At 62.9% G+C, this 25,246-nt stretch overlaps 5 protein-coding genes across 5 annotated transcripts; all 5 read right to left on the bottom strand.

Annotated features, from left to right (window-relative positions):
• Window positions 1-6,324: 6,324 nt before the first annotated feature.
• Window positions 6,325-7,245, bottom strand: LPMP_010810 (beta tubulin-like protein; the record flags this gene model as incomplete). Its single annotated transcript, XM_010698420.1, has 1 exon — window positions 6,325-7,245. One exon carries the CDS (start codon window positions 7,243-7,245, stop codon window positions 6,325-6,327), a length of 921 nt encoding a protein of 306 aa, XP_010696722.1.
• A 1,290-nt stretch (window positions 7,246-8,535) lies between these two features.
• On the bottom strand, window positions 8,536-11,874 carry LPMP_010800 (potassium channel subunit-like protein; the record flags this gene model as incomplete). Its single annotated transcript, XM_010698419.1, has 1 exon — window positions 8,536-11,874. One exon carries the CDS (start codon window positions 11,872-11,874, stop codon window positions 8,536-8,538), a length of 3,339 nt encoding a protein of 1,112 aa, XP_010696721.1.
• Window positions 11,875-14,866: 2,992 nt separating this feature from the next.
• On the bottom strand, window positions 14,867-17,821 carry LPMP_010790 (calcium/potassium channel (CAKC), putative; the record flags this gene model as incomplete). Its single annotated transcript, XM_010698418.1, has 1 exon — window positions 14,867-17,821. One exon carries the CDS (start codon window positions 17,819-17,821, stop codon window positions 14,867-14,869), a length of 2,955 nt encoding a protein of 984 aa, XP_010696720.1.
• Window positions 17,822-19,462: 1,641 nt separating this feature from the next.
• LPMP_010780 (hypothetical protein) lies at window positions 19,463-20,695 on the bottom strand (the record flags this gene model as incomplete). The annotated part of the gene is made up of 1 exon (XM_010698417.1): window positions 19,463-20,695. One exon carries the CDS (start codon window positions 20,693-20,695, stop codon window positions 19,463-19,465), a length of 1,233 nt encoding a protein of 410 aa, XP_010696719.1.
• A 1,964-nt stretch (window positions 20,696-22,659) lies between these two features.
• Window positions 22,660-24,126, bottom strand: LPMP_010770 (hypothetical protein; the record flags this gene model as incomplete). Its single annotated transcript, XM_010698416.1, has 1 exon — window positions 22,660-24,126. The coding sequence occupies one exon, from the start codon at window positions 24,124-24,126 to the stop codon at window positions 22,660-22,662; it is 1,467 nt and encodes a 488-aa protein (XP_010696718.1).
• Window positions 24,127-25,246: the final 1,120 nt, after the last annotated feature.

Below are 25,246 nucleotides of genomic sequence, written 5' to 3'. Positions count from 1 at the left end.
TGCCAAGCCCTGCCAACACCTGGAGGGCGCTCGGGCACACAACCGTTTTCAGCGCTTGCACTAACCGAGGCGGCGGCACGGCAATATTTGCACACCAAAAAGAAGACGCGCAATCCCGAAGGGTCCCATGGAAGCCGCGGGGTGGAGACCCGCCAGTCAAAGGGACCATCGCCGAGATGATCTACCGCGACCCCGCGCTAGGTACCGGAGGCATTTCGCATGCCCCGCAAAGCCCCGGCCACGTCGAGCACCCACCGCTTCGCGGGTACCCTGGGAGGCTTTCCTTTGCTGCTCTGTGGAAATTTCAATCTTCCCCCCCCCATCCCGGCCGTGCCCCGCAGAACAGCCAGACACCGCCGACCAGTTTGTTGCCCTGTTTGGCGACACAGGCTTCATACTGAAGAACGCGCCGGGCATGCCAGCATATTCCCAGAGCGGCACGGAAAGCGCACCGGACACGGCGTGGCGTCGGGACGTCGGGGTGGCAAGCCGGCGCACCAACCGCACAGCGGATAGCAAGCATAAGTTTCCCACTTCTGCTATCACTCCGGTTCGTGGAACCCTACTAACCCCGTCAACCCCCACATTCCCGAGGGTGTTTTGCAGCCGGAAAGGGGCAAATTGGGGCCATTTCGGTGAGGCACTAAAAGCCGTGAGGCCGTTGGGAAAAGCCACTCTAGACGAGCCCAAAGCATCGCCAAGCTCTGCCCCGCAGCGCGCTGTCAAGCGCAGTTGCCCACATGGCTGCCGAACTCGTGGGGTTGCGCGGTGGCCTGCCGAAACGGACGCTGCCGACGAGCAAGCCGTAAACGCACAATCAGCTTGCCACGCCAACCCGAACAACCACACCTTGCGCACACACCAATTACGCAAGCATGAGGGGAATCACATAAGGAAAGCCCTCAGGGACACCTGGCGCTGACGGATGTCAAAGGCCGATCCCGGCCACCCTGCCCCATGGCCGGTGCTGGGAACGGTGCGCGTTCCAAAACCCCCCCCCGTCCATCAGGCGCCTCCAACCGCTGATAGTCGCCCTGAATATACCATTGGTTGCAAGCACCGCCTGCTTGCGCAAACCCTATTCCACCACCCCGCCAATCCCCTGCCCCCTGACATTTTCATCCCCACCGCCCACTATTTTTCCCTTTCCGGGCCACGATTTCGCAGGGATCTTCGCCCTCCCTCATCCCAGAGGCGCCAACACCCAGCCCACCCACCACCCCCCTTTTCCGCCCGGCCTGCCGACGCACAAGGGCCACCAACTCCACCACCCCCTTACCTTTTCCCCGCCGAAGATGCGCCAAGCACGCACGCTCGCTCTTTTCTCTCCTTCCCGCCGGGGTGTGGCGTGACGGCGATTTGGATGAAGACAGACGGGCAAAAGGGAACAGACCGCCAACCCCCGGGCAAAGAGCTCGAGGCAGCCCCGGCTCGTCCCTAAGACAGTCGGGATGGGGGCCCTCCAAAAGGAGGCGCGGCACCACCCCCCCATAAGGCCAAAGCGCACCTTTTAACTCCCATTAACTGGATGCGGATCGCCCACCTTTTTTCCCAACAGCGGAAGAACGCACACGTTTCACCTCCACCAAAACCTGGGAAGCCACAAGAACCACCCCCGCCGCACCGGTCAATTAGTCCCACCTCCTGCGTCTCCAAACTTATGTGGCACATGGCGTTAGCGCGTTTATTTCATGCGCGGCAGCCCCATCTATGCCAACATGCACATGGGCGTGGCTGCGCCACGAAAACGGTGCTTTTCAGGATCACGGACACGGTCGAGATGCATAGAAACATCCATTGCCACGTGATGATCGGCAAGCGCCCGGGCAGGGAGCAGCAGGCAACCCACCGAGCAATGCGGATGCTGATGATCCTGGTGGATTTTAGCGAAGCCTTCAACAGTGTGGTACCCCCGATCCCCGCGAAGAGACCACAGAGTTTCCCCGGCACCCGCTTTTGAAGCACTGGCTCCGAAACTTCCTTGCACACCGCTATGCGCAAGCAAAGCTTGGAAACCGATTAAGCAAATAGTGTCCCCTAATGCCTGGTGCTCTCCAATGCGCTGTTCTTGCACCACAGCCATCCCCCCTGCAAGCCACTCTTCTCCCAGAGTTGTTGGTAACACGATTCCCTTACGCACAGTTCGGCATGTACGCAGAGAACCTGACCATCACCATTCCATGTCGTGGGCGGAATTCTGACGTAAGGATCGGCAACAAGGTCCTTGGAAAAGTGGAAGCGCGATCGAAAGACAGCGGCATGCGGATAAATTCGCAAAAAGGCGAAGCCCTGTTTCGCAGACCCCAAGCCACACGGACGAAGAGAAAGTGTTCGACCCACTTTGCCTCGGAGGGCGCGGGTCCCTGTTTCACTGTTCGGTGGCAAAAAAAATCCCAAGCCTCTTGGTCTTCAACCGGGAACCCGAGCCAAACAAAACACCAATGCGACGCATGCCCAAAAGCAAGTGGGGTTGCAGGGGGTGCGGTTGTGTTGTGTTGAAAACCGCCGGTTTTGACCTTCGCCACGCGATATGAAGCAATTTATACCTGGCCATGGTTACCCCAAGCCGCCGGATTGGGGGAAATGAAGGACGCGGCCAAATCCAAGCTGATCGGCCGGCGCGTGCATTTTCGCCTGCCTGCCGCTGGCCCCCCCTCCGCCCGTGATGAGGAACCGGTGCTGTTGAAACCGGCCCCTTTCCCCTGCAAATAAAAGTGTATCGAAGACGGTCCATGCCCGCAGGCTATCCAGGTTCATCGAAGCTGGGTTTTCCAATCGGCCACTCTTTTTCCCCTGCCGTCAACGCCCCGTTTCTCGCCGGCTGGTGGGTAAGGGTGAGCGGCTTTGTTGCCGGGCCGCCTCTTGGGAATGGATCCTCGCCAACGCCTACACATTTCCCACTGCGCCCGTGTGCGCAGTGCGTTTACGCGCGGCGTGTCTATTGGAATCGGTTTGCCTTAAGACTATTCACCCTTTGTGACGGTGGGAAACCTTTTTATTAAAAAGCATGTCGCATCCGTAGGCGCTCCCCCCCCCCCACGGCACCCTACGCCATACTTTCGGACTGCGGTGCTAGTGTCAACGGACTCTCTTCAGCCACTGCCACTATCCTGCCATGAAACCCTTTTAGCACGACTGCCCGACGAACTATCACCGAGGACTGCGACCCCCTAGATAGCGGCCGCGGGGCGGAGAGCATTGCTACTCGCAGAGGGCTTCGGAAGCTCGTCCTTGCTATTGCGGAAACTGCGCCGGGAAAGGAGCGGTTGCTTCTTCATGTGGCTGATGGTCGATCCCTTTTTCCTTCTCTTCGTGCAGGTCCTTTGCGCCGAACCTCTGATATTGAGGGAAATCTGCTCCTGCACACCATTCTTTGTGAACAACGGATGAGGGGATTCACCCCTAGTTTGCGTATGCACACGTAGGGGTTCATTTCGATGAAATGGCCGCCGTGGCCGCAGCGGAAGAAGCCGCGGGGAGTTCTTATGCCCCACCCGTGGTCAATCCTGTCCAGATCATTTGCCTTTGCTCCCGCTTTGACGAGTGCTTGTTATCAAATGGGGGCGCGTCGCTTTCGCTTGCGCGGGCGTCGCCTTTCCGGCTTTCCCCTGCGGGCATCTTTTTTGGGGAGCCCCAGGCCGTTTTGGGGAGACGGGGTTGCCGGGAATTCGCTGCGGCGGGCGCCTCCCCCTTCGGGTGTTTTTTCTGGGCTGCGGGAGGCTGCGCCAATCGTTTTCGTTGGCGTTTCCCGCCGCGGGAACAGGCCGCGGCTTTGCGCGGCACGCCGTCGGTGGGGAATGGGTCGCCGGGAAACCCCCGCAGGGCCCTGGGGATTTCGGAAAGATCCCCGTGCTGCGGAGCCGCCGCAGGCAGCCCGAAGGCCTTTCAAGCCGCGCCGCGGCCGGCCGCCAAAAACGCGGGGGGCAGGGGAACCTGGCCGGCGGAACCGGCGGCGACGCGCTCCCCGAGCCCCCCCCCCCCGGCGGCATCGCGGCGTTTTTCCCTGGGGCCGCATGGCGTTTCTCGGCGTCGGGGAGGGCGGGGGCTGCCTCGGCGCGGCGCCAGCGCCAAGAACCCCCCGCCCCCCGCGAGGATCCGGGCAGCCCCCGCCACCGGGGGCCCCCAAAGGGCACGGTCTCTTGGCGCGAGCGGGGCGGAAAGAGAGAAGGGAGAGACCAAGGACCACGAGGGGGACAGTGACAGAGAGGATGGCATGACAGCGCACACGAAGAGAGAACGCAGCCGCCCTTTCAGCAAGCCACAAGACATGTTGAATCAAAGCAGCAGCATCCCTTTCTTCACGACCACCCCGCCATTCCCTTGTCTTGCGGCACCCGCCCGCCTTATCTTGAAGAGGGGGGGGGTACACCGGAGAGGTCGTGTATAATGTATAATGAGCTGCTTTGCGAGGGTTGAATGACTTTGTTTCTGTGTGCGCGTGTGTGTGTCAGCCTGGTCTTTGAAGATAATTGGTGTCAGTGTTGCTTCCATGCGGAGTGTGAGGGCAAGAAGGCGCGAGAGAAATACAAACACGGAGAGACACGACAGTCCCCCGCCATGTCGGGGGGGGGGGTTCCTCCACCACCGCCCCGCGGCTTTTGAAGAAAAGATGCATGTGCTTGCCTGCCTTCTGCGTTTCTTGTGTGTTATGCTTTGCTTGTCTGGGCGCTTTGCTTGGTGCTTTGCAGCGGGCGGGTGCGCGCGCACGCCCAAGCCCGCACCCCCCTCCCCCAAGCCATAATGCCACGAAGCGCGGGAGCATAATCGTGGGATGCAGAGCATCAGGGGGCAAGTTTCACACGGTAACATATAAAGCGGGAAGAACCCGTGGCAAGTCGTTTTTTCTTGGGGGCGAAAAAAAGGGGTGTGGGCGGGCGGGTGGAAAAAACGGCGGGGGGGGATCGTGAGGCCCTCTTCTTGGCAGCGGCCACGGCGCTCACGCACAGGGCGCGCGAAAGAAGAGAGAGAGGAGGAGCAGCAAAGCGCAGCATACCTCGTCGTCGCTTTTGTTCTTTGTCGAAGTCGTCCTGTGGCTGTTCTTGCGGCCTTCGCTTGCATGCTGCCGGCGCGAAGCCGAGGCGTGGAAACGCTGCTGCCGTCATCTTGTGCCACGCCGCTTTCCCAACAAGCCCGCCACTGGAAAGCGTGAATCCACGCGCGTGCGCCTTGGATTGCGCTTTTCCCCCTGGGCTGCCGGCGGGCGCCCGTTCCACAGCAGGTGTTAGGGCCCTCGCCGTTCATAATCCCCAGCGGGCGGCCCGCCGTTGCGGCAAACCAGCCGATCGTGCCTTCGGCATTGCGCCGGCCCACCCCGAAAACAAGCGGCTTGCCTATGCTCCTCTTGGCGCGCAGCTCGTGGTAAAGACCCTGCGCCATCGCAATGTCCTCGCCAGGCCTCCGCTTGTGCAGGTGGTCGGCAGAAAACACCTTCTCGGCACCGCCGCAGTGCACGGGCAGCTCGGCCTTGATGTCGATCCCCTCACTCCCCTGATAGACTGTTGATCAGCCTCTTGGCCGGCACGCCGCCGCCGCGGTCGCTGAGGTCCCCCACCTTCTTCCAGTGAAAGTGGTGAGGGCAGCGCTGCCCCCCGCCCCCCACAATGAGCAGCTACTCCGCAGACGGCGTCGGATACTTGGCGGCCTTTGGCCTGGTGGCCCTTGCGAATGGCGGTAAGGGGCCGCGCTCGCGGGGGTGGTCGCGGCCAACGTCGGTGAAGCCCCAGTCCCGTATACCATCGCGGGCGCCGTTGCCGCGCCCCCCGCCCTCTGGCGCCCAACTTGGGAACGGCAGAGGACTGGAGTGGTTCTCTGCGACGAACGCCTCGACCTCGCGTATGGCCTAGTTGGTCTCGGAGCGCTTCATGGTGATCTAAGGGGGTGGTGGGCTGCGGGGCCAGGGGTAAGCACGAGATGAGGGAGAGGTGCCTACTGAGGAAAGCGGTAGTGGCGTTAATGAAGTGTGGATGGGCGCGTGCAAAATAGAGAAAGACACGTTGGGATGCGGGGTGCGCCTAACAGGGCGGTTGCTGTGGCGGTGGAAGTGTCCATGCCAAGGGGGGTCGGGGGGGGGGCGGTGCGTGAAGGGGTTGAACGGAAACGGTTAGGCTCCAAAGAAGAGAAAAGAGCGAACGGCATTGGGGCCGCGTGGTCGGCGGTGGCTATCCATGCCGCCCTGTGAGCGCACGAGGGGGGGACGCCTGACGATGGCGCACGCCGAGGACGACAACACGGCGCCGCTTCTGGCGGAGCCCCGCCCACGAGCGAGGCGGCAGTGGGGAAAGAGACATGTGCAGTGCCGCGGCCCTCGCACGCGCACGTGCGTTTTTAACGATTCGATTTCATTCCGGACAAACGTGCGCGCACACACGCGAAGAAGAGCAGCAGCGCACACGGCGGACGCCACGCCAGCACACGCGCCCGCCCACCCCTAGTCGCGCGCGCAGCCTTCCTCCTTCGCTCGCCCGCGTCGTCGCTTTGGCCCCCGCTAAGTGCCGCAGTGCGCGCGTCCCACCGCGGCCGCTGCCCGGAAGCCGCGCCTCGCCGGGGGGGCGGCGACGGTGTGTGGGGCTTGGGCGGCGACACCTGAAAAGGCAGAAAGGCACAAGACGAGAGATCCGCTGTGGACGTCGTTTTTTGCCGTGACAGAGAGAGAGGAAATGAAAGGAGGGAGAGGGGGTGGGGTGCCAATGCACATGCGCAGAGGCGTGTGCGCGCACATGCGGCCCGCCTTGCCCACCCACCCCCCAGGCGCTTAGGCCAGTCCCCCACCGACTCGCAAAATAGAAGCAGAAAAAAATCACCATGACATGCGGGTGGGGGGGCGGGGGGCGTGGTGTGCGCCAGCGTGCGCGCATACACAGACAGCCAGAAGGCCCCCTTCCCCTCTTTGTGTTCGCCCTCTTCCTCTAAGGCGGCGTCTTGGTACTTCTGGTACTCGGAGGCAAGGTCGTTCATGTTGGACTCGGCCTCGGTGAACCCCATCTCGTCCATGCCCCAACCGGCGTTCCGGTGGGGGAAAGACTTGCGGCGGAACATGTCGACGAACTGCTCGCCAACGCGGCGGAACATCTCCTGGATGCAGGTGTTGTTGCCGATGAAGGTGACGGGCATCTTGAGGCCCTTGGGCGGGATATCGCGGATGGAGGACTTGATGTTGTTTGAGGTCCACTCGATGAAGTAGCTGGAGTTCTTGTTCTGCACGTTCAGCATCTGCTCGTCGACATGCGGCCGCGGAACAGCGCGCATGCGGTGGGGTAGCGGCCGTGGCGCGGGTCGGCGGCCTGCATCATGCTCTTGGCGCCAAACATTCCCCCTTCAGCGAGCAGAAGTCCATCAAGCGTGGGCGGCACGGGGTTCAGGCAAAGCTTTCGCAGGCCAGAGTTCAGATGACCGACTAAACGCAGGCGGGGGGCTACACCAGACATCGCGGCTGCGTCGGGGCGGCTCGCGTTACACATGCCTGGCGCCGCCAGCTTCGGCGAGCGGAGGGTACCATTTTTTCCCCACCCCCGCGTTTTTGGCGGCCGACCGCAGCGCGGTTTGAAAGGCCTTCGGGTTGCCTGTGGCGGCTCCGCGGCGCGTGGATCTTTCCGAAATCCCCCGGGCCCTGCGGGGGTTTCCCGGCGACCCAGTTCCCACCGGCGGCGCGCCGCGCAAAGCCGCGGCCTGTTCCCGCGATGGGTTGTGCCGGCGGCAGGGGTTGGCGGGGCGCCGCAGGGGGGTGTTGGGAGCGTTCGTCCGAAGCGCTTTTTGTTGCGAGTGCAAATTGAAGACCGGTGCGAGGGCAACGGCAAAAGGAGCAAGAGGTTTTTCCCAACTTTTGGGTACTGGAAAGCAACGTCGTTCGTGGGAAGAAGTGCGTAAAAGGGAGGGGGGCGGGACTCTGCCAGTTGCAAAACTCCGTGCGCGCCCTTGGGGGAGGGCCCAACTCGTCCCCGCCGGGCTCGTCGCGTTCCGGGGCCTGCGGCGGTGCGCAGGCTTTGTGGGCCGAGTGCGAGGCGCTCGGCTCGTTTCCGCCAAGCCGCGCTAAATGCGTTTTTCGTGGCCCGCGCCTGGTGGAAAAAAGGGGGGGGGGTTGGGAGTGGAAAGGGGCTGGTGGGGGGCGCTGTTGCGGGCGCCTTCGGCGCGCTCTTGGCGGCCGCGGCCGCGATATTGATGGGACGCCATGGGGCGAAGGGATTTTGACGTCCCCGCCGACCCCTGCGCGCAACCGCAGCCGAATGACGCGCGCATGTTAGTTGGCTGGGCCTTTGGTCACACAGAGGAAAAGAGCGGTCGCCCCTGACCGGATCAGGGGGCACATTGGTTTCTAAGGAACCTCGGGCGGGTGAGGTGTGTGTGTGTGTGTGCGTACTGACGGGCTCTCCTTGCGGGGGGCTTTGCCTGTTTCTCTTTTGGCCAGCCAGGATACTCAAAACAGATATGTGGAGGAAAAAACAAAACAGGGCTGAAACAAGGGCGGGCGGGCTCGACGGGGTGGGGTGGGGTGGGGTGGAATGTCGCACCCTCACACACTCGCGCATGCACGCACGGGTGTCACAGCTTGAGACAGTAGATGAAGTCGTCGGAGTGCAGCGGGAAGGAGGGCGGCGGGTTAGTGATGATGTAGCGGAAGGGGATGCTGTTGTTGTCTCGGAGTATCTCGTGGAAACGGTGGATCGCGAGCGGCAGCAGGGCGTTGTCGAGGCCGAACGACGTGGCGTCCTCGTAGACGACCCACGCCGCGTCCGGCGCCATGACGGTGACGAGCAGCGACTCAGACTTCGACGACAGCAGCTGCTCCAGCACGTGGAGCAGCTCGGGCGTGAAGTGCATCTCCTGCAGGCCTGTGTCGAGCATGTGGCGGCACACGACGCAGCCGGACATGAAGCTCGGCTCCAGCACCCACTCTGACGTCTTGGCGTCCTTGCCGACAGTTGTGGCGGGCCCGAAAAGAGGCACCAGCTCGGCGTGATCGACCTCGACGACGATGGGGATGTCGGCGGTGCCGTTGTGTTTGTCCTCGTCGATGAGTTGGCGCACGAGCTGCATGACGAGGACGGAGAGTGAGTCGCCGTGGTCGTCACAGCGGTCCCCGGCGGAGAAAATGACGATGGCGGCTGCCTTGGCGACGTTGCAGCGGCGCAGGTCGGACGTGAAGAGGCCGCATCCCTGTACGACGATGAGGGAGCCAGTGACGTCCTCCTCCTCCCACATGTTGTTGAGGCTGTCGTAGTTGGTGTCGCTCGCGAGCAGCACGATGTCGCTGTCGGGGTTGTGCTGGCGCACGGGGCGCATGGTGTCGTAGTAGTCCGCTGCCTTGGCGGTGCGCGACTCAACGGCGGCCTCGGGCGACCAGTTGGTGCGCTCGTGTGCGCTGGAGAGGTCGATGAAGACGTAGTGGTTGGCGAGGTGGCGCACGTCCGACTCCACGCGCAGCACGCTGTGCGCCGCCGTGGGGACGGGGAACACCGGCGAGGACTGGGTCACCGTGACTGGTGCGCCGGCACTGGCGCTTTCGCATGCCAGGCTGCCGAGACGCCCCGCGTCTAGCAGCACCGGCGACACCAGCGCCTCAATCAGCGCATCCTCGTCGTCGTCGGCGGTGCTGGGCACGGGGCTCACGGCGGCCAGGGGCATGCGGCCTTCCGCATCGCGCTTGGCCTCCACGCGGGGCTGCCGCCGCGACCGCTCCACCGCGCCAGCGCCGAGGACGGTCGCTGCCGTCGCCGCTGCGCTGCTGGCGCTGTCGCTGCGACGGTGGGGGTGCTGCTTCGGGTTGTGGAGCAACTCGTGCTGCGGCATTTTGGACGAGGCCGGGCTGCCGCGTTGGGTGGGGTGGAGGAGGGCATCGTGGACGATCTCGTCCACGACGCCCTGCGCAGCGCGGCGGACGTCGCAGATGACGATCAGCTTCTGCACGCCAACCAGCGAGCCGCGCGGGGCCAGGTCGACAATACTGTCACCGCTACCGCTGTCACGCACGACGCCAATGAGAGTTATATCGGTGCTGTACAGCAGGCGCGCCAGGCTGACGACGGTGTAGTGGCCTCGTTGCACCGGCGTGGGTGCAGCCACCGTATCCACGTGCTGCGCGAGTGACGCCTCGTACGTGCTCATCCAGTCCGGCTCCGCACCGTTGCCCAGCTCGATTGTCGCGGCGCCGTAGGTGAGCATTGCTCGCTTGGGTGTCCACATCTTTCGCATCGCGCGCAGGCTCGCCTTGCTGCCTCTGAACCCGAAGAGGTCCTTGAGGTCGCGCAGCTCCCACAGCGCCTCGGTCGTCATAGGGTCGAACATCCGCATGAGGTTGGCGACGAAGGGGATCATGCCCGGCAACACGCATCCCAGCCCCAGCAGGTTGTGGTTGAGTCGCTCGAACTCCAGCACATTGGCGCGGCTCGGCATGAGCGACTTGGTGTAGCGTGAGCGATGTAGGAGGATGTACAACGGAAGGTCGGGGACGAGCGCACTCACAGTCATGGCCTGAGCGGCGAGGTCGTAGTCGCTGTAGTAGCTGGAGTTGGTGCCCGCGCCCAAGAGGAACATGGCAGACGCACCGCGCGCGTTGCAGCGGTCGATGTCCGTCGGAACCCCCGGATCGCCGACGAGGAGGTGCACCGCGCTGCGGTACTTGGGGGAGTTGAGCAGCAGCAACACCTGCGCGGACGGCTGCTCGCGAAGCAGCAGCACCACCTTCATCTTCAGGTAATGCCGGTCCTCGGCAAAGATGTTCTTCAGCTGCATGCGCAGCTCGTTATACCCAAGATTGCCGCATATGACAACGTGGTCCGTGCGCTTGAGCCACGTTGTGTAGTACGCGTGGGAGAGGTGGTACACGCCGAGGTCGGCCACGTATTGAAGGATTGGCACGAAATAGCTGAAGCCGACACCAATGAAGACGATCATGAGAAGGCGGCCTTGCACCGTGAGCGGCGTCACGTCGCCGTAGCCGATGGACGAGAAGGACAGCAGCATCATGTAGACCATCTCGAAGTACTCGACAGGGTCGCCGCAGAAGCTCTCGACAGCCTGCAGGATGCCGACGCTAATGCCGATGACGGCAATGCACTGGATCATGGAGCGCACCATCTCCAGCCGGTTCTCGGTGAAGTGGGCGCTGATCTGCGGGTAGTGCAGCAGCGACAGCAGGCTCTCGTGAAGCCACCACACACGCAGGAACATGGGTGCGTAGACACGCGTCCAGGCCCGGTCCAGTGTGAGGAGCGCACCGAGCGCGAGGAGCAGCATCCAGCCGCTGCTGAGGTAGTTCATGAGCGAGCGCGCGGTGAGCACGTAGGCCCACTTCTTTGCCTCCACCGCCAACAGCGAGATCCAGCTAGCCATGAAGACGGCGCTGAGCAGCACCTCGGCGATGAAGTAGCGGAGGCCCCAGTCGAACTCGCGCCAGTTCTCCGTGATGTGGTTGCTCTGCACGTGCAGGTAGATGCCGAAGGCGGCGGCCTCGAACCCGACGTTGCACAGCAGCAGCAGGATCGACACATGCGAGTAGCGCTGCTCGATGACGTCGAACAGCTTGCGGAGGCTGTGGATGGCGAGAGCGGAGTTGGTCGTCGTGGTAGAGCCTGCGGTTCTACAGTGGTTCAGGCGGGAGGCTGGTGTGGAGTGGTGCAGGTTGGCAACGTTATTCTGCAGGTTGCGCAGCTGTGAGTGAATGGTACCCTGCAGGTTTCGGAAGCGGTTAAGGACCGTTGCCTGCACGTCCTGGCCGAGGTTGACCATGAGGAGCTTCGCGTTGAGGTGCGCGGATCCCTTGGCGACTGGGATCGCCGTTGTACTAGCGTTCAGGTCCTCCGCGGTGAAGGACGCGGCAGCGATCGTGATGGGTGGCGGTGCGTCGTTTGGCGTCGGCGTCGCCGGCGACGCGCCACTCATCTCCGACGCCGCCGCCAGCTCCTCCTTTTCTTGTGACGCCACGGCTGCTGGAAAGCACGCAGGCCTGCGTACGTGGGGGAGCGAAGATGCGCGAGGCAGTAGGGCACGGCGTGGGCGCGGAGGAAGGGGAGGAGGCCGCTTCGACTTACCGGTGGGGCGCAGGCGGGAGTAGGGGAGAGCACGTTCGCCGCGCACTCGCCCCCACGTGGGAGAGAAGGGGTGATGTGGCGGGTTGTGCCGTACACGGGCGCAGAGAGAAAGAGAGAGAGAGGGAGAGAGAGACCTCAGCGATTAAGCGGCACACTGATGACAGCAACAACACTGTCTTAAGCCAACTCACGATAGCACGGCAGCAGCAGAGGACCAGTGCAAGCGACCAAACCAAAGGACAAGGCGGCAGCCGTCTATAACCATTGGCGGTGCGAGTCACGCTTCCCATACGCGTAGGCAACGCAGCCAACCCCGACGTGCGCGCACGCCTGCCACGAGCACCGAACCTCGAGGCACACGCGCCTTCAGCGACGCGCTTCTGCTACTCGGCTCAACCTCCCCTCTCTTTCTCTCTGCGCAGTGCGCGTGTGGGGCAGGCAGGAGTGGGTGGGGGTGGGGTGGGGGAGGGGGAGAGACCAAGAGGATGCGTGTGTGCGCGCGGGGGGGGGAGGGAGGGCGTGTCTGTGTGTCTAACGTGCGTGTGAAGATGCCAAACAGCGGGCACACATGCAGTACACGGGCTGCTGGCATCGACCGTGTAGAGGAGCCGCATCATCACGTAGCTGTCCGGGTCGGCCGCGTCGGTGACGTAGGCGCGGCCCCGGCAGTGGAGAGGATAAAGCTCTGAAATAGAACAGGGACGTACTACTGCTGAGTGTATTGCAGGGCGAGGAAAGAGCCGATCGGCAGCTCCCCCCTCCCCGGTGCGCGACTGCTGGAGGTGGGGGCCCACCCGCCTCGCTCGCCACGCTGCGGGGGAGGAGGGCGGGACAGCGCGAAGGGTGTCCTGGACATTGTTCACAAGTAAACGACCAAGAAGGTGTGGCTGGATGAGGGCAATGCGGCTGATGACAGAGGCACGCCCCAGCACCACCACCTCCTGCACCTTCCAGGCGTCCTTGCCGTTGTCGTCGTTGCTCGTGTCGACGCCGGGGGTCCGCGCGAACATGGATGCGGCCGAGGAGGCGCAGGGGTAGTGACAGATGGCGGTGATGTGCGGAGTTACCTCCGTGAAGGTTACCTGTGGCGACGGCAGCAGCAGCGTCCGCGTCATCGGCGCTGTCCGTCTCTGCGCACTGGTTGACACCGTCAGGCAAAGCGGGAAAGAGAGTGAAGAAGAAGCCCCCCCTCTCCCGCCCCCCACCCCACGAGATGCCCGTGAGCTTTGACCACGCGATGCCGTCGTCCAGGTCGGTCGGTGCTGCCGCGGCGCGGACTGGGATGTGCTGCCAGTCACTGTCCTTGTCCCTCACACCATAAGCGAAGTAGGCGTCGCTGTCGCTCCAGCCCATAGAGCTCATGGTCGACGAGCCGTCGGCGCTCGGGTTCCGGAAGACTGCGCGACGCGTTGACCCCCCCCCCCGTCAGGCCGCGGGTCAGGACGCTCTGATGATCTTGCAGACCTGACTTGCAATCGTAGTACGGGTAGCCTCCGTGCCCCTATCGGTGGCCCGGGTGCGCGCGTAGTGCTGTGCTGTCCCCACTGCTGCGTCGATGTAATCGCGTAGGTCCGGTGAGGAGGCCTTGTAGTCGTTGAAGTGCCCGTTTCGCGCCACGACGAGGGCCTAGGCCTTGGGGTTGCTCGCGCACGCGAGTTCGTCGTGCGGCTGAGCTTCTGGGGTTCGTCGTGAAGGGCGTAGGCGGCGGCAGAAGTGGGAGAGGCTATTATGACAACAACACAGTAATGGCGATGGGTGGTGAGGGGGGAGGGGGGACAGGCGGGGGCATTGTTGTTGCTGAATGCACAGCATTCGAGGCCGGGATGCGTGGCGGATGTGCGTGTGTGTAAATGGGGCTCGCCCAAGAGAAGAGAAGCCACGCAAAAGGCGCTATGGCCCGTGTTGTGCGACTGCGGCTGAGTGGGGAGGGGGCGTGCGGGTGGGGTGGGGTGGGAAGGGAAAGCAGGCGACATCAGGCTCGGACTGGAATACCGCCCCCCTCCCCTCGTCACGTGGCATCGTCTCCGCGCGCGCGCGCTCTCCCTCAAAGCGTCGGTGTGGGAGACCACGCCTCGATGCGAGCACGACTGGTGCTCCACGCTCCCATGCAAGCGGTACGGAGGTTATAGAGGAAGAGAGTGGGGAGACAAGAGCGCAGCACCCTCCCGTTCCACCAGTACAGGAGCTGAACACGGTGGTGGTGAAGTCATGGGCGGGGGCGAGAGCGACTACAGAGCTGCTCACACCAGTGTGCTATCTCCCCCATGTGTGTGTGTCGGTTGATGTGCTCATGTGAGTGTCTGTCCACGAAGCCGTCACGCGCAATCGCCAGGCGGCGGGGGAGGGGAGGGGAGGGACGAAGTAAACGGTGTGCTTGATCTCCAAGACGAGGAAGGCAGAGAGGGAGGGAGGGAGGGAGGAGATGGATAACTGAGTCTGGCAAGATGAGCGCAGGGCGGCTGTCGCTGCAGTCGGTATCCACTGCTCGAGTCACGTGTGCATTTGGCCGCAAACAGCGACAAGGCAAGAGCACGTAACCAACCATCCGAGTCGGGGATTTCAGCTCTGAAGCACCAACAGCATACAGGCGCAGACACCCACGCATACCAAGAGAGATCGAATCACAGAGAAGCACCAGCTCCAAGGGAGCCGCAGCAGTAGCATCACCGCCACCACCACCAGACCCCTCTCGCTCGGCCCCTATAAGCGCAAGAATGTGTTACACACCACACGTATGCACATACGTAACCTCGAGCCTCGCCACGGTCGCCATCACCGCATCACGGAGTCGCACACCTTGATGACGCCCCCACCTCTGCATGGCCCAACCCCGCGCGGCTCGACTACCCTGGGGTGATGTAGAACACTAGATCCGTCTGCTGGCGCACCGGCAGCGCACGCGGCGGGTTGGTTAGCACGAAGCGCTGGCCGTTGATGGACGGGTTGCACATGTCAACGATGCGGCGCTGCAGCGCGATGGGCAGGAATCCGAACTTAAGACAGTAGATGACGACGTCCTCGTAGATGTGGAGGTCTGCTTCGCACAGCGACAGCGGCAGGCGCGCGAGCGCGGGGGTGTCGGGCGCGTGGCCGCTGATGAGTACGTCCATCACGTCGATGAATTCCTCCATAAAGTAGGTGCGCTGCAGCGCAGGGAACAGCATGAGGCGGCTGACGGCGTTGCCGATGATGAAGTTTGGCTCATACACAAAGTCGATCTCCGCCTTGGAGCGCAGGCGCGGGTCCTCGGCGTGCGGCGGGAACAGCGGGAGGTTGACGAGGCCCTCGAGCTCGACGACGACGGGGAAGGCAGGAATGCCGTGTAGGATGTCGTTGATGGACAGCACGGTAAGCATAGACATGGCGCTGGTAGAGCCGGAGAGGCTGATGTCGCCAGCATAGAAGACACAGCAGCCAGCGCAGCGCTCGAGGTTGCAGCGGCGCAGGTCGGCGGTATTGAGACCGCAGCCGCAGATGTACTTGACAGGGTGGGCGCTGTCCTGGTGGTGGACGCTCCAGTAGTAGTCGAAGTAGGGGCCGAAGCTGACGTCGTTGGTGAGCAGCACGATGTCGCTGGTTGGGTGTGCCTGGCGCAATGGCACTGTGACGTGAAAGATGTCGTGTGCGACGGCGGTGCTGACGGCCTCCTGCGCGTAGCGACTGGACTCGTCCTTGGCCTTGGCGGTGGACAGGTCGATGATGACAAAGTGGTTCTCGAGGTCAAACGCGTCGTCGATGCGCACCAGCGCCTCGCTGCGCACCTCCGACGGGTGCACGGAGCTCGGCAGCGACGGCGCAGCGCCGACACTGCTGTTCCTCGCGTCAAACTCATCGTCAAAGTCACCTTCCGCAGCGATTGAGCTACCGGTCGTCTGCAACGAGACTGGGACGTGGGACAAGCGTCCCAGGGGGTCGGGAGTCTCTAACACTGCCTCCGCACCGTGTGGGCGCATCGGTGGCCCCCGCTGCTTCGCCGTGCCGTTGACGCTCCCAACGTTGTCATCGAGAGTGCTGTCGTTGCTACTGAACTCAGTGTGGTAACGAGACCTCACGAGGCGCCGCTTCGCACGGTCGTGCTCGTCCGGATCCGGCGCCACAAGCATCTCCTCGCCAAACGTCTGCTCGTAGTCGCGCGCGATGGCGTCGGTGGCGTCCTGCGCCACCTTCATCGTCTTCGCGATCAGGATGAGCTTCCTTGCGTTCGGGACGAGTTCGCGCGGGTTGAGCTGTACAACGCTGCGCACGTTGAGAATGCCGATGAGCGTCACATCCTTTTCGAAAAAGGCGCGTGCCAGAACGCGGAACTCGCGTCCGCGCAGCGCGTCTGGAATCTCCAGCCCGTACATGTCGTTGCGCAGCGAGTACTCGTACTGTTCCACCCAGTCCCGCGACAGCGTGATGTCCGATGGCAGCGACTCGTAGGTGCGCAGGAGGTTGATAATGAGTGGCACAACGCCGGGATGCGTCATGGAGAGTCCCAACAGGTGGTGCAGTGTGCGCTCTACCTCCAGCACACTCGCCGCGTACGGGCTGATTTGCTTCACCGTGCAGTTGCGGTGCAGCAGCAGGTGCTGCGGCAGGTTCCGGTCGTACAGACTCACCGCCACGGACTGTGCGACGATGGTGTAGTCCTGGTAGTAGGCGGCCGAGCGCGAGTCGCCAAACAGGAAGATGGCGTCGGCGTCACGTGCCTTGGCGCGGTCCAGGTCCTTCGAGTTTTCGGGGTTGCCCACCATGAGCGTCACACGACTCTTCAGCCAGGGCAGGTTCGCGACCAGCCGCACCTCCGGCGAGTGCTCCTCTGGGGCCATGAGCACGATGCATGTGTCAAGGTACTTGCGCCAGCCCGCGTAGAAGTTTCTGAGCAGCAGCTCGACGGAGAGGTCACTGAACTGCCCGCAGATGATTACATGCGGGTGCTTCCAGCCGCGGCGGAACCACGACGCAGAGCCACCGCTGAAGGTGTTGTGGAACTGGCGACGCTCGGCAATTAAAGCGAGTCGCTGGAACAGTGGAAGGAAGAAGCAGATGCCGATTACAATGAAGGCGACCATGAAGACGCGCGCTGGTGTCGTGATGGAAGTGACGTCGCCGAAGCCGATCGTGGCGAAGGCGACGATGATAAGGTACAGTGAGTCATACAAGTCTATATACTGGCCACTGCAGGACTCCACGATCTGGTGTGTGCCGATGCACGTGCCCATGACCGCGAGCAGACGAAGGAAGTACCGCATCATCTCTCGCCACACCTCCGGCGTGCGGCGTGCGATCTGCGGGTAGTCGATCAGCACGTTGAGGGAGTCACACAGCCACCACACCCGGAGGAACATGGGCACCCAGACGGAGCGCCAGAGCGAGTCCTTGAGCGCGCCAATGCCGATCACGATCATCGGGATACTCGTCATGGCGTTCACCAGCGACAGCCACGAGATCAGGTACGCCTTCTTGTCATGCTCTAAGAAGAACAGCCCGATCCAGGCCAACAGGAAGATGATGCTCAGAGCAACTTCAGTGATGAAGACTGGGACGCTCCACGTGAACTCGGTGGCCGACGTGGCAGCCGTCACATGCGACGTCCACACATAAAAAGCGATGGAGACAATCTCCATCGTGATGTGCATGAGCAGCCCGAAGATGGACACGTTTGTATGGCGCCGGTCGAGGAACTCGACAAACTTGCGCAGCGAGAGGAAGGGGTGCTCGGAGTGTGCGTAGTGCTTGTCTGCGAACACCTGTGGCCTGTCGCTGCGGCGCCCCAGCCGAAACCATTCACGCCACGATGACCTGTGCTTGTCCATGGTTAGCGGCGTCGGCCTAACGAGCGAGACGGGTGCGTGTGGCAGCACAGGGCCCAACCCTCAGGGGATCACACTACCACCACAACGGAGGAGAGCGAGGGAGGGAAGCAGCTCTCAAGGAGTAGCGTAGTACTCACCTGCAGTGCCACGTCCACCAACCACCGCCCCGAGGATGGGAGCCAGAACGTCTGGGGGAATGAAGGGAGAGGAGGGGGAACAGCGAAAGCGACACGCACACGCACGGGATTGCTGGAGGTGTGTTGGATGGTAATGGCAAGGAGAATGAGAGAGCCTCGAAGGGGGAGGGGGCTCGAGCAGCACGAGTCCGGAGAGGTAAATAAGGATGTGGAAGAGCCACAGGGGAGGCGCCAAGACGAGGGACGAGGGGGAGGGGGGAAGAGGGCGGAAAGCCCCAGAGTCGAGGCGTTGTTACGCAAGAGAGAAGCAGAGGGTGGGGGTGGTGGGGAGCTCTACTGGTGGTGGCGGCGGCGGCGGGGTGAGAGTAACGACACAAACAATCGAGCTCAAACTTAGCGGCTCACACCCGCTAAGAGAGAGACGACGACGACGACGACGTCGACGACAGCCACACAGCCCCCAACAGCACCGACAGAGAGATACAAGCAGAGAGGGAAAAAGGCGCCGCCGTGCGAGCACGCACAGGCACGAACACGCAGTCACTTGTTCACGCCAGCAAAGCAGTAAAAAGAAGGACAGGTACGCGGCGTGCTGTCCACTGATGCGGTCGAGGGAGGAGAGAGGCGAGAGCTGCTGGGTGGTAGCGGTGGTGGTGGGGTTGTCAGGAGAGCGAGCGGGCGGACCAAATCGGAGTGAGGTCGGCAACGTGCAGAGAAGCGCGCATACACACGTCCTCCCCCCTTAAACGCGGATACGCCCAGAAAAAGACGCTCTAGAAATCGCACGGTTGGGCGGTTAGGCGCTCTCCAAAAAGAAAAAAAACACCGCTGTACCCACGAGAGCGCGCCGACACGCACGCGCGCGCACAGAGAGAGAGAGAGAGACGGAGGAAGAGAGAGAGGGGAGGAGAGCTGAAGCATGTGCGCTAATTCTCTGTGTGTGTGTACAGTACAGCACACACACGGCAGGGGGTGGTGAGGTAGGGAAACAGAGCTGCTGGACTGCTTGGACGGAGCAGACCCCCCTTCCTAGCCACAGGTGCGCAGTCACCGACGTGATAGACGGTCGCGAGGGTCTCGGGATGGATGCGCGTTCCGACGAAGTTGCGGGTGTTTGTGTTTGCTTGTGAAGAGGCGGTTTATTCATTCTGCCACTGAGCAAGAGCAACAGCAAGGCCTATCGACAGAGCTCTCTCTCTAAGATGTCGTCGCACTGCACATCGTCGTCGTCTCCACCCCATCACCACCTCTCTCCCTTCGCGTGCGCACGTGTGTGACGACCGCGCTAGCGGTGTGGGCGGAGCCTTCTTTGACCTCTTTGCCCACTTCTGGCGGGTCGACAGCTGCTGCGTTGGACATCACCGAGTCTTTGTCAGTACAGCAACGACGGCTGTTGCTGATGACGTCTTTGTCCGCCGGCGTAGTAGGCGTGCCGCGAGGGCAGTGGCGTCGGTGATGGTTGGCAGAGGATGCAACCGCCGCCGCTGGGTGGTGCACTTGTCAATTACTGTCGTTGCCGCGTCGGACTACCGTCCCCCCGTCCCCCCCCCGCTGGCGCTTCCTTCGCGGGTGCCGGTCGCAGCAGCCCCACCGCATCCGCTTCCAAGACGACGTTTTCCACCGACTGCTTCGATACCATGTCGTGGCTTGTATGCAGCGCGTAGTGCCCCTGGACGCGCAGGAGATCACCTTCCTGGACCTTGAAGGGCAGCGGCGCGGTAGAGGAAGGGGAGGACGCTGCCGCGCTGCCCGCGCCATCGCCATCGCCGTAGCGGTGATAGGGCTGCCAGGCTACGTAGCGGACGAGGAGGTGCGCCCGGTACATCTTCAGCTGGCCAGGGCGGCGCTCCCGGTACCCGTGCACCTCCAGCTTAAACTGCAGGACGCGCGGCCCAGTCGCGCTGCTATCAGCCGCGGAGGAAGGGGTGGCCCCGCGCAGGGTCCCCACTTCCACTGGGCCGAGCACGGTGCCGATGCAGACCACAAACGAAACGCCGGTGCCAAGCCCCCGGCCACTGTGCCTCCATGCCCGCTCCACCGCTTCGTCAACCTCCATCAAGCGCCCCGTCATCACCGCGCTGGGGTAGGCTCTGGTGGTCGCGTCGTCGGTGGGCTCTGTCGCCGCACTGTCGCGTTCTTGCCGAGCAGCGCTGTCACTGCCCTCGCGCAGCTGCTTCACCCGTGCCTGCGCACGGGCAAGCTCTTGCTGTAGCTGTGCGTTGCGCATGGCAAGCTCCGCTCGAGCCACCTTGCTCGCAGACGCGACCTGAACCCCGTGACGAGTGGTGCGATGGTGGACAAGGTTGGACTCACGCAGGAAGCGCTTCCCACATTCAGGGCAGACGCGGCGCTCCTGCACTGCAGGCGCGGGCGCTGGCGGAGTCGGGTGCGCAGCGCTGGTAGATTTGGCAGCCGTACCGGCAGACGCTGGCGATGATGGTGCTGATGAAACTGCCCTGCACCCGGCGTTGCCGCTGCAGCAGCGCACCCATAAGTTCGAGGGTCGACGACAGAGAGAGGGTAACGAGTGTGGCGCGGCGCCGAGTCGGCGCGAGTTGATCGCTTTGATTCCCAACCGTAGAGCTCGAGGTGTGAGTCTCGGCCTGTTGTCTTGGTACGACTCAACAGGTGTAGCAGCGCTGCTGGTCAGCGGCAACGACGACGCTGTTGGCGCCGATGACGCGAACGCCAGACACCACCGCGCCGCGGGCAATGCGATGGGAGCGGCACGTGGCATGAGCAGCCGCGTGGTGGGAGGGGGTGAGTCTTTGCCGACTGCACCTGCGCGTTACGCCCGATTCTGCTTCCGATTTCCAGCGATGTGAGAGCGTGAGGGGGGTGGGTGGGGTGGAAGACGGCGGAGCAGGAGAAGGGCGCCTCTCTCACGCACACTCACACAGATGAGATGACATGAGGGCGGTGGGAAGGGGGAGAGAGTAGGTGTAGGGAGGGAGAGACAGGGAGGGGGGAGGCGTGGCGAGAGCATGCATCCACAGCCAACATCATCACAGCGCAGTTCATGGGTGCGGGGAGTGCGAGAGGAAGAGGGGGGGAGGGGGAGCGAAGAACGCGTTAGCAGCTGGAACGGCTTCACGCTCTTCTTGTCCTGCCCACGGGCGGCGTACACCCCGCCCGCCCACGTTATCATTTTGGCGCCTGCCTTCGCTGAAAGAACGAACTGCAGGCGGCCGCGAAGAGGGGCTGAGATGACGAGGGTGACACACAAGGGAGAGAGGCCGGAGGGACATTAAACGAAAGCGGCACACCCACACACCCACACGCGTGTGTGGGTGTGTGTATCGCCGTCGCAGAGAGGGTGGCGTTGGTAGTGGGGGAGAGACGGAGGGGTGGCTACGACGCAGGAACGGACGTCGACTCACGCATGAGGAAAGAATCACGCAGGAGCCTCCGCTTACATGGCGGCCTACGTGAGACAGAGTAAACGTACCCCCCTCCAATACAAAGCTGCCGCATCCACCGTGCGAGCCGCAGAGCGCTCGTGTGAGCGTGCCTGTGGATTCCCCCCTTGTTGTAGTTCAGCTTCGGCTTTTGTTTCTCGCCAACGCACGCACGCATTCACACACATCCTGAGGCCACAGGTTCAGCAGGAGCAAAGGGGAAGAGAGGCTACACTGCCTTCACCGCCGACCTTGACGACGCCTTCGATGGATTTTGCCTCTCGCCGTCATCGCTGCCCTTGTCGCTCTTGGACGCCTTGCCCTGCTGGTATGTGGACACGGCGTCGTACAGCTTCATGACGACGAAGAGCGCCAGGCCGACGCGGATTGCGATGGCGAAGGGGCAGATCATGTTGACTCGAGCGCCTGGTATGCTGCTCAGCAGGGGCACCTGTGCCTGCGCGTGATGGCGACTATGATGAAGCGGCGCAGCAGAGTATCTCTCTCTCTCTCTATATATATAAAGGAGAGAGTTGGCAGATCAGCTGGCCTTGTCACAGAGCGGATGGGGGAGAAGGGGGTGGGGCGGCTTGACAGGCTATCGACACACACACACACGCACACACACACACACACACACACACGCAGTAAAGAGGAGAGAGGGGAGAGGGGGGTGGAGGGAGGGGCGATGGTGGACAGCGGTGACGATGGAGGTACACTGCGGATTTATGTGCTCGTGTATGCTGTTAAGTTGGTGCGAGGGAGAGCAGCAGCAGCAGCACAGCTGGACAAGATGCACGTGTGTCAGAGGTGGTCCTCGTCGCCGCTGCAGCCCCCCCCCCGCACACACACACACACACACTCACACTCTCCCTCCCCTCGCCAGATGAAACTTTTTTTTTTGTGTGTGTGTGGGGGGGAGGGGCGGGCGGAAGAGCACAGGGCACCCGATACCTCCTCCTTCTTTTTCTCTCTCTCCCCGGGTCCGCACAATTTCTACCACGGCCACCGGCAGTACCCCAACAGAGGCAACGGAGGCTCCCTTCAGTGAGTTTACCACTTGTCAAGGGCCCGTCACCGTACGACAGGCATGCGCGCCCGGAGCCACAATCGGCTCAGCATCGCAGGCCACAGAGAGGGAGAGAGAAAAGGGGGGTGGGGGGGGGTAGCGGGCAGAGGCAGATGGGTCCATGCGCGTGGCGCTCACGCACCCCGGCACTGCAACCCTCCCCACCCTGTCTCTCTCTCTCTCTCTCTCCCCCCTCTACAGAGACACATCCGCACACAAACAAGGTTAACAGAGCTAGCCGTGGCGTATGCTAGCACCGCTGCTGCTGGTATCCTGACCATACGCCATGGTGATCTGCCGAGTGCGCCACGCCTCGCGCGGGCGGTCCCGCTGTGATAGGAAGCTGTCCTGCGCCCACAAGAGGCGCATCTGCTCGCCGCGCTTCACCGGATCCGCCTTGCGTCGCAGCGTGCGCCCCGCAGGGTCGAGGTAGGACACCTGGCCTCCCACGGTGCCGCATGAATTTGGTCGAGGGCAGTGGCAGTAGTTGTGGTAGCTCCCGAGGCGCGTAGCCGTCGCGGCTCCCATGAGGACCTTCGTCGACGTCGTCGACGTCGACGTGCGAGGAACTGGTGCCACCGTAGCCAACGTGCTGATCCCCTGCGGCGTACGCGTCGTGGGAAAGAAGCGGAAGCGCTGGTCGCCCGTCGCGTCGAAGACGATGTTCGCGGCACGACGGTGATGGGTGGCCATGGCCGACACCTGCACGCCACCTAAGGCAGCCGGGCTTGCGCCAACAGCAGCCCCGCTACCACGTGTGCGTTGCGCTTGTGGCCCGGCCGCTGCAGAGCCACGCCGTCGCTGCTGCTGCTGTGTGTGAAGGCTGCCGAGGGAGGGTCGTAAACATAGCTCCTCCAGCTCCCGCTCGCGTAGCTGAATGTAGCGCTGCAGGCGCAGCGACGGCTCAAGGTAGTGGAGAAGGCTGCTAGACCCGGTCGGGCAGTCCTCCTTTTGCCTCTGCTGCTGGGGTGACGACGCTGCTGGTGGGGGGATGGCCGCGCCGTGGCTGTCGTGGTAGTACGCCACCCGCTGTCCCTCTTCGCCCAGATCTTCCGGCTCGATGCCCTGCGGAAGGCACGTTGCGGACGGAGGCGGTACCGCATTGCCGTGCCTGGCGGCTGCACTGCCACCTCCACCGTTGTGGGTCGCGGAAAGCTGCGCCAAGACGCGCTCGATGTCGTCCCAGGAGGGGCTGGGGTATCCAGCTTCCGCCAGCGCTGCTCGCACTCTCGCGACGTCTGCGTCGCTATGATAAGAGGTGGGGCTGCTACCAGGCGGCAAGGATGTGAACGATGTGGTGCCGCTCTGCTGCTGCTGCTGCTGCTCTGGTGGCTGGCGTGGTGCTTGGTCGCGGAATGACGAAGCTTCGGCAGCTAAGGCGACGGTTCCTGCCGCACTCACTGAACCTTCAGTGTCCGCGCGTAAGTCCTGAGCTGGGCGGCGGTGGGACGACGTCTGGGTCGTGGAGCGAGCATATACAGCGCCTTGGATGCCATCGCGACGCACATCCCCCACCGCACTGACGCTATTGCCGCTGCTTGCCGTTGGCATTGTTGGTGCTTCGGGAATACCGCTTGCACATCGCGTGCCGGTCGCCACAGGCCGGCACACATGTTCGAGGGAGGCCGACAGCGCTGACGACAACGTCGATCGGGCTGAGGGGGCAGCGGCGCCCCTGCGCGTAGGTAGAGGGCTTGCCATAGTGACCGACAGCGTTGATGGCGACGCTGCGGCGTGGCGTGATAAGGTAGTCTGTGTAAGCTTGCGTGGTGGAGGAAGCCGGGAGGCAGGGAGGTGCGTTTGGCCAGCAGAGCCTGCGCAGAGCAGAGTGCAAGAGACGGATGCCGACACGACAGCTGCGGCACGGAAAGAAGAAGATGCGTCTCCGGTGATCGTGTGTGCCTGTGCCTATGAGGCTCTGGCGATGCGCATGTGCGCGCTTCTCTGCTGCCACGTAGAGGGAGGCGTCAACAGCAGTGCTGCAAGGGAGTGAGTGTGAGAGAGAAAGAGTGGGCGGTAGAGACTGAGGCGAAGATGAGCAGGAGTGGGCCAAGAGTGGAGGGGAGAGGTGGAGGGTCCATTGCACGCACCGCGTATGCGTGAGTGCGTGTGGCGCTGAGGTATGCAGGAGCAGCACCACAAACTGCCGTGACAACACAAGGGTGAGTGAGGGAGTGAGCGTGACTTCGTCCACCGCCTGCCATCCCTGTGTGTGCCGCTGGAGGTTATTTTACTCAAGCAGGCGCATCAACAGGGGCTACACACACACACACACACACACACACGTGGGCTGTACACGACTACTTCGTCCACCGCCCCGAGCTCCTCGTCCCTGCGTGCCTCGACATCAGGGACAAGTGACTGAGAGTGTACGTGTGTGTGTGTGTGGAAGGAGCTATCGCTGCCTTGGCAAAGCGGTCCGCTACTCAACACCTTCCCCCCTCTCCCCTTCATGTGCTTCTTCCTTCTAGCCCTGTCCGTCCTCGTCGTGCGGCACACAACACCTCACATTCGCGCGCGCTCTATTTTGTCGGCCGCAGCGTGAGGGAGGGGAGGCAGGGAGAGCGAGAGAGCGCAGTGCATGATGGCGTTGTGTGCCTGGGGGGCTGGCCATTGCTCATGTTTTCCCCCATTTCTTGCGTCCTTTAGAGAGAGACAGACAGACAGAGAGAGAGAGGGAGAGGGAGAGAGGGCGGTGTGTGCGTGTGCGTTGGTCTGTGAGACATCCCCCCATTGGAGGAGATATAAGCACGCGCGCGCACCTGACAGAGACACGCACCCCCTCTTCTCCCCCCCTCCCCCCACTACAACAGCTGGGCAC

This window comes from Leishmania panamensis, assembly GCF_000755165.1.
Source record: "Leishmania panamensis strain MHOM/PA/94/PSC-1 chromosome 1 sequence".
NCBI classification, from domain to species: domain Eukaryota; phylum Euglenozoa; class Kinetoplastea; order Trypanosomatida; family Trypanosomatidae; genus Leishmania; species Leishmania panamensis.
This window is presented reverse-complemented; position numbering and strand designations above follow the sequence as displayed.